The sequence below is a fragment of the Sinocyclocheilus rhinocerous genome, unplaced genomic scaffold (genome assembly GCF_001515625.1).
Source record: "Sinocyclocheilus rhinocerous isolate Xijiao unplaced genomic scaffold, SAMN03320098_v1.1 scaffold1907, whole genome shotgun sequence".
NCBI lineage: Eukaryota > Metazoa > Chordata > Actinopteri > Cypriniformes > Cyprinidae > Sinocyclocheilus > Sinocyclocheilus rhinocerous.
Genome location: NW_015628766.1, coordinates 774128 through 782802, shown reverse-complemented (window position 1 = coordinate 782802; position 8675 = coordinate 774128). Strand labels below are relative to the sequence as shown.

At 37.1% G+C, this 8675-nt stretch overlaps 1 protein-coding gene across 1 annotated transcript in view; it reads left to right on the top strand.

Moving 5' to 3' along the window:
• The window catches only part of LOC107738477 (integrin alpha-6-like), a gene marked incomplete at its 5' end in the record, with an annotated part of 31470 nt that overhangs the window by 11989 nt on the left and 10806 nt on the right, over window positions 1-8675 (top strand). Inside the window, 5 exons of the mRNA XM_016550237.1 lie at window positions 5265-5392; window positions 5473-5552; window positions 6802-7063; window positions 7426-7557; window positions 8388-8601. Of these exons, the coding sequence (XP_016405723.1) occupies window positions 5265-5392; window positions 5473-5552; window positions 6802-7063; window positions 7426-7557; window positions 8388-8601 (816 nt within the window). The remainder of the gene's footprint in view (window positions 1-5264; window positions 5393-5472; window positions 5553-6801; window positions 7064-7425; window positions 7558-8387; window positions 8602-8675) is intronic.

Here is an 8675-nt window from a genome sequence, read left to right as displayed (position 1 = left end):
GCATTACTTTTTAATTTACAAGAGAATATCTGAGTTACTTTTTCAAATAAGTAACGCAAGTTAAATTTTTTCCCAATTTATTGATTGACAGCTCTCCTGTTGTCCCCATGTTGAGAGAAATCAGATGTTACTGTAGTTCTAAAATAAATATGAATATGGATTAATTAATCTCTCTCACAAAAAAAAAACAGATTCAGTATTCCTCAAAATGAATAAAAATTATGCAACTCCGAATATGATGCAAACCTGCAATAGTTAAAATGTTAAACAACACAAATATCCTTTATGTATTTAATCCCATTCTATTAACCAATGTCTTTGCTTCTGACCTTCGATGATCCAGTTCAACCATACTAATAAGCAAAAATTACTCTAGATAAACATTTGTCTTTTTTTTATTGCTGAAGTGTGTTGAAAATTTTTCTTCTGCATTCTACTGTACGGACGTAAATTTACTTTCCCTTCAGCCTGAGGCTTATTCATTTCACTTTTGGTGTGAAAAGGCTTTTATATTTGCCAAAAATATAACTTTTTTATTTTAAAAACAAACAAGCAAGCCCTGTCCAGATTAAAAAAGTAACGCAAAAGTAACTTAACGCATTACATTCCATAAAAAGTAACTAAATAACTTTTTTATGGAGTAACGCAATATTGTAATGCATTACTTTTAAAAGTATAACTTTCCCCAACACTGTCAGTGAGTAAACAAGTGTGGGTTAAGAGTTGAGGAAACATATTCGGATAAAGTTTTGAATTAAAGACTAATGCAGTGTTCACGACAACTCGGCGATTCTGCTCTCGTTTCATTTTAAATTCTTTTTTTAATTCTAGCTTAATTCTAGTTTCAGACAGTATTTGTTTCTGCGGCAACAGTCATAAATGCCAAAATGAAGCCATGTGCAGCTTTGTTGGTAATGACAGCTAAATTCACATCTTATCATAAAGAAAGCGCAACACTGGTCATAACAGAACAGAAATGTGTGTCATGTTTCAGTTCTGTTTGGACTTTATTTGCGTTTACACCATTTCCCTGTCTGTGTTAGTCACCATGGCTACTGATTTGATTTGCCATCAAGTTCAGCTGTGTCATCTTGTTAGCCTGTGTATTTAAGTTGCTGTGTTTTCAGTACAAGCGGATTCCGGACTCGTCAGTAGTGTTATGTCAGTGTGTTGCCTGTCTGTGATTTGCTGAAGCTGCCCTGTCTTTGAATTGCTTGCGTGTTGTATTAAAGACTTTTAGAACCTTCATCTTCATGCGTTTAATGTACAGTGAATTGTGACAGTGTGTAGAGGTTGCTAGTAGCAACCATTTTGGAGTTTACATGATGCCATAATCAAATGAGAGCTTTCACAAAATTGAGTTGTAGTTACATGTTTGACAAAGATATGATAGGACAAGTTGGAAGCTCAAAATTACAGTAATTCTGACATGGCACAGCTCAAATGCACCGTAATATTTAGCTAGCCAGAATCAGTTTTATTGACACCTTTGCCAAACAATCTTACACTTTCATCTATTGTGTTTGGCCATTATTCAAAAGAAAAGGATTTGTATTATAACAAAATGTTGTAGCTGAAAATAAAGCTAGAGATAGAAAAGACTGCTTGTACAGTATTAGTTATTGTACATTGTAATCTGACTGTAAAGTAAATACACCTGTCTTTAGCCCATAAACTTTTGCATTAAAGTTTGTGTTGCAGTTGAAGTTTTATGAAATGATTAATTGAATTCGACAGTTTGAAATAATCAATTTGATCATACATCCCAGCACACGAGTGGCTAGTGCTGCAGGAGTAAAGAATTATCTTGCAAATACTTTACAAGATCAGAGTAACGTTTTTCAATTTGCCAGGCCTGCAGTTTATTCTTTTCTATTATAAGAAACGCTTTAGAAGTCTATACCATTCTCTCTTTAGAATGAGTAATTGCTTAATTGTTTCTTTCTGAGGATGCTGAGAGCTTGACATTTTTAACAAATTAGGCATATTTCTCTGTGTCTGCATCACTCTGTGCATAATTGAGTGCTAGTGTCAGACTCTGGCCTCAGGACTCTCTCTGAAAAAGCTCTTAATAAAAAGAGTACTTCTCTTCTTTGTTCTCCCCTCCCCCACCTCCACCTCTCTGTTTTCTTTCCTTCAATAGCTTAATCCCTCTCACTTTCTTAATTAATCTTCCATCTTCTCCCTTCTGTTGATCTATGGACATTCCCTTTTTTAAAAGTTTCCAAAGATTTGAAATAAAAGTGTGTGATGTTCCCTCCAATTTCATATTTTTCCCTTGGAATTTTGGGCTTGTCACTCTTGTATACATAAATGTGACAGAGCAAAACCACCTCAATAGTGGTAGTGAGGCATATCCTTGTTGTGCTATTCGTTACATCCCTCTAGGGAGTGATTAATGGAGACATTACATTAGCCACAACTAATTGGGGTTGTCAGAACGGAATGATGTTGTTCAGGAGCTGATTGTGATCCAGATTATTGCAATTTCCTGAAATGTGTAGGTTAATTAACATGAAGGATGCTGGTCCAATAACAAAGCTTTTAATATGAATGAAGGGGTCTTGTCTGCATTCATTGTAGGAAATATTGCGACTCCAGAGTATAAATCAGCCTGATCATGAGAAAACGTCATTATTTTCTGAGGCCTAAGAAGACTGCGTAAAAATGTATGAATGAGATCATACAAATTCGATACCAGTTTGCAGAACATAAAACAGAATTGCTATGACTGTATGTATGAATATGTTCTTATGAATTTGTTGGTCAGTAATATCGCTCTCTCTTTTTTCTTCTTTTTTTTATGGATCATGCTAAAGGACTCTAGAATATTCTTTGTAGTGTTTTGGATGTGTAATGTGTAATGTAGTGAATTTTGGGCCTGTGCATTGCATTAGATTTAATGTAATCATGAGCATTTTCATCAGATACAGCAATCTGTATGCTCTCGAGAGTGAAATGAATAGCAGGTATTGAGAGGCTATTTTTGCCCAGCCCAGAAAAGTTTGTGTTGCCCTTTCAGAAAAACAGTGCTGTCTCTGTCTGTTTGGAAAATGTGACTCTAAAGCTACTGTATTCTCTTTTTTGTGATCCAGACAGATCTTGGTCTATGGTTGTTCACTTACAGAAGGAATTAGTAGTGATTGACGGAATTATCAGTAGATCAAGGCATGAAATGCATTTCTGAAAAATGGAGGGAATTCCCACCCCATGTCTCTCCCTTTTTTTTAAAACTATGCAAACCCAGCACTAAATTTCAGGCCCAGGGATATGCAAACACATGCTCAGCTGACCTTTTTCGAGTTATCCAGATACAACAAAAATGATGTCTTTGTTCATCTGAATGCTTAAAAAATAAATGTAATAATGACTGAATGGGTTCACACATTTGAAACGGACTGCACTTGAACTGCACTTCCCAAATATGACATTGAAATTGGAAACCCAATTTTTGTCATTATCATCTGTGACCTCGTATGTTCCAGGTTTTCAGTACTAACACACTGAATGAAAGTAAGGCTTAGAGGCCTTTACATGCAAAACATGCAAATATTATACCTTTAAGGCAGCACCCTTAAAGCAGCACTATGTAACTTTTGGCGCTCTAGCGGTTAATAAACAGAACTGCACACATCCCGCGGAAGAACATTGCAACCGGAGCTACTTCTCTAAGTTTATGTCTATGGCGATTCACGCAGGTATGTGTTACTCCGCAGCGGTGATGACCCGACCAGGCTACAATAGTCCAAATATAAGTGCTTATTATAAGTGTACCGTATCGTGATTCGGAATAAGACAAAAACGCGGTTTGAAAGATGAATTCATGATGTACTCGCTCATTATATACTGTAGCATGTTCAAATAGATAACAATGTGCTTAATGTTAGTGTTGCACTTTATTCATTTTTGTGTTGCGAACTGTTATTGGATGTTCGAGTTGGATGTGAAAAGAGCTTTCGATACTCGCATCAGTATCGATATATCGATACTTCGGATCGGTACGCAAAGAGTGCCTCGCTGGTTCAAGTGCGGTTCTCTTAGAAGTCGGGGTGTGTACGGCGTGGGTTGTGGCCGACAACAGCCCAAATAAACACCCCTTGAACATCAAAACGCCTCATCCTTTTCTGAGAACGATACATTTTGCAAATTTTGAACACAGAAGAAGTTACATAGTGCTGCTTTGAGGGACATCGCTGTACCATATTTACCCCTAAAAGGTTCATTGTTGTACACTGAGGATACATATTACTACTCTAAGCTACTAATATGCACCTTTTAAGGGGTCGATGAAGTAAAAAGTAAAGTATTAAGTCCCATAACAAGCTGTTGTACCCCTAAAAGTAAAACAGTGTGTCTGAAGAGTTCTAGGACATTGCCAAATACTTTTACTCTTCCTTCAACATTTTTGGCGAGGGTATTGTGGGAAATGTAGGCTTTGCTCCAGTCAGATTCTTTTTGTCTATGCCCACAAAGAGAGCTTTTGTAGCTAAAATCTGTGAAGTGTTGGGATGAATGTTATCGCTGAACCAGTCAATCCAATGAAAAGAAAAGAGCCTTTCACTCTCATAAATGAAGTGAAACCAGAGATATAGCCTTTGTTGGTGGATATCCTAGGTTTTCTGTGGCCTAAATTTTTTTTATTCAGAAGAGAAAAGATATTCTCTTGAGTTGAAAGAATAGAAAGAGTGTACAGAAGACTTGCCCCCACTCTCTAATACACAGTGCACAAGTAGTGTGTCCAGAGGATGGCTTATTTTCTGTGTGGACTGTTGAATCTGCATTGTTTCCACTGAGGATCCTACTGAAGACCCATGTATGGAGAAAGAGAAGATAATAATAAAATGCTGAAGATGCTAGAGATGACTGCTAGCGATGTTTTGAGCCATTTACGTATTCACAATCACTGTAACACATGCTATCACCATGTAATGAACAATGATCCATTTACAAAATCCATTTAATCCATTCATAAGTGATTTATTGTGTGTGTAATTGCTGACTGATGTAGTTTAAAAGAGTGTAAACGGATCTGCAATTTATTAGAACTATTATGACCACGATTCTGACCACATTGCTGACCACGTTTCCCAAAAATTATTTTTTCTCACTGAAAAACATAATAAAACACTATTTACACATGATGCTTTTGTGTTATTTGGAGCTGCGTTAGCATAAGAGGGGGAGTCAAATATCATATCAGATTTGTAATATGAAATTCAATATATTGCGAATCCATGAATAAATTTCTGTTTGTTGGTTTACAGGTTGCTTGTTGGTTCCCCAAGGGCTAGAGCACTGCCCGGGCAGAAGTCAAAAATTACGGGAGGCATGTACAACTGTGACATAAATTCTCCCAGTCAGTCATGTCAACGAGTGATGTTTGACAATGAAGGTAAACTCAAACACATGAAAGACACATTATAATGAGTTACTGCATGTGTTAAGTGAGGCATTTTTATTGTGCATATGTAGAAAACCTGGCAGCTGAAAATAAGCAAAACCAGTGGATGGGAGTTACTGTACAGAGCCAGGGACCTGGAGGAAAGATATTGGTAAGGGTGTTCTGGGAATGGATATTTTTAGCAAAGGAAAAACAAAGGAGAAGAAGATAAAGGATGCCGTTTCAGTCTAAAAGAAGGATGGAAGAGGGAGGGAGAGAGAGAGAGAGAGAGTGTGTGTGTGTGTGTGTGTGTGTGTGTGTGTGTGCGTGTGTGCTCATATTAGGGATGCACCGTTATTAAAATTCTGGCCAGTACTATTTATTTTCATGTTATGGCTGATAACCGATAAATGGGAAATGGTGCAGAATATAAAAATTCTACACTATTTAATCTAAATGAGTTTAGTGAATTTAGGAATTATGATGTACAGTATGAGAATAAGATGACAGCCAAGGTAATCTAAATGTTAAAAAAAGGAGAAAAATGTTATGAGGTCAGTAAGATATTTTAAAATTACATTTTATCCAGCAAGGACGAATTAAATTGATCAAAATGTACAGAAGCTCTTTTTATTTCAAATAAATGTTGTTGTTTCGATATTTAGTAAACTTACATTTTAAAATATATTAAAATAGAATAATGTTTTTTTAGACTGTAATAACATTTCGCAATACTTTTACTGTATTTTTGATTAAATAAATGCAGCCATGATGAAGAAAAGAGAGTTGCAAAGAAAAAAAACATTAAAAAATCTTACCGACACCATACTTTTGAACTTCTGAAATATCCTTGCAAAAAAATATCATTTTTATTTATTATTGTATTTTAGGTTACACTTTACTTGAAGGGGTGTGCATAAGACTGACATGACACCTTCATAATCATGACATGACACCTACATAATCATGACATGACACATGTCATGAATATGAAGGTTTTTTATGCATGTTTATGACAACTGTCATTAAGTGTCATTCGCTCAGTTATGTAATTTTTAATGCAAAGATGACATTGTTTGAGATGTCTTTGTTATGGGCTATGGTTAGGGGTAAGGGTAGGGGTAGGGTTAGGTTAGGGTTAGGTCAAATAATGTCATATTTGCATTAAAAATGACATAACTGAGCGAATGACACTTAATGACAGTTGTCATAAACATGCATAAAACCTCCTTCATATTCATGACATGTGTCATGTCATGATTATGAAGGTGTCATGTCAGTCTTATGCACACCCCTTCAAGTAAAGTGTTACCGTTTTTTATTATTTATTATTATTATTATTTCATTTTTATTTAATTATTTTACAGGTTTATGCTAATTATTTCACTGATTTAAACAGAACTCCCGCTGTCTCTCTCCAGGTCTGTGCGCATCGCTACCAGCGACGCATGTTTGTGGGCTCAGTTCAGGAGCTGCGTGACTTGACAGGTCGTTGCTACGTATTAAGTGAGGACCTAACGATTAATGATGCCTCAGATGAAGATGGAGGAGCCTGGATGTTCTGCAATGGGAGAAACAGAGGACACGAGCGCTTTGGATCATGCCAGCAGGGTCTATCTGCCACATTCACAAAGGACCATCACTATCTGGTGTTTGGAGCACCGGGTGCTTACAACTGGAAAGGTATTGATGAATTAGAGTGCTTGTATGTATGTGTGTATTGAAGTGTAGGTGAGATTTTGGAAAATTTCATGGTAAATCTCATTTTTGCGAGAATATTTAAAGTTGTTATGAGAAGGTCAATCACAATGGCCACTGTCAAACAAGACCATAATTCCCCACATCACTCAATTTTTGCACGATCATGACATGTTAATACATCAGATTTTCTTTATTGGTTCATTGCATCTGATTTATTATATTTTATCCGCCCTTTTTAAACTTTTTTTCTGGCATCTTTGCTTCACTCATTCACTTTCTCCATCCTCAACCCTTCATCCTTTTCCTTTCCTTGTTCACTCACTCCTCGGCTGGGTGGATGTCAGGAGTGGTGCGGATGGAGCAGAAGAACAGCTCTCTGTGGGATGAGAATATCTTTGATGACGGCCCATATGAAGTTGGGGACGAGAGCCGACTTGATCCAGACCTGGTGCCTGTCCCTGCTAACAGTTATTTAGGTGAGTCCATCATCACATAACATCCCATTCATCATTTATTTCACTCCCTCCTTGATCCATCATGTGACTCAGTCTCCCTAAAGCAGGGCTGTCCAAACTCGGTCCTGGAGGGCCGGTGTCCTGCACAGTTTAGCTCCACTTGATTAGCTGGTTCAGGTGTGTTTAATTAGGGTCGGAGCTAAACTGTGCAGGACACCGGCCCTCCAGGACCGAGTTTGGACAGCCCTGCCCTAAAGAATTCTGGTGTGATTAGGATATATAAACTTTTCCAGCAGAGTTTGGATACAAGGCATAGATATAGATTGCCATTCTTACCCTTTGTGTGGTTTTATTCCTTTTTAGGTCTGTTTGGTTGTTTGTGCTTATTGTTTAGTCATTTATTTTTCATGACTAGCATATCCAGTAGCCTTCAGTCACCTCCCCTTCAGGTGGCCAAGGAGAACGTTTATGATGTGGCATCCAATAGCTATTTAGGTTTGTGGGATTTCTTGGACGCCAACTTGATCAATTATTCACGTTCAACCTGTCATCATTTTGGTCTTTATACATCCTATACATTGTGTCCTTTTTGTGAACAAATGTGAATGTTGTTGCTACATTATTGTTTTGAAGCTGTCTTTGTGTTGGTATCTTGTTTACATCCACATTGCCTGAGCAAAACTATGATACTACATACTACGAGTGTCCAAGTCAGTTAGAATCATGCATGTTTTCATTGATGCTGTTCATGGGTTTTATCATTGCATATTCCATCATCACTAAAAGAATTTCAATATTCCTTTGGTTACCAAATCTTTACCAGATCTTCTAATTGGTTGTATCTGTCACAGGTTTCTCTCTGGACTCTGGAAAAATGTTGACCAAGAGAGGTCAGTTGACAATAGTTGCTGGGGCTCCAAGAGCCAATCACAGTGGGGCAGTTGTGCTATTAAAGAAGGACGAAGTTAAATCATACATGTTGACAGCTGAGTACATCCTAGAGGGTGCCGGACTTGCCTCTTCCTTTGGCTATGATCTTGCAGTGCTTGACATCAATGGAGATGGGTAAGCTCCAGTACAACAGAATTATTATATTATATTATATTAATTATATTATATTGTATTGTATTGTATTGTAT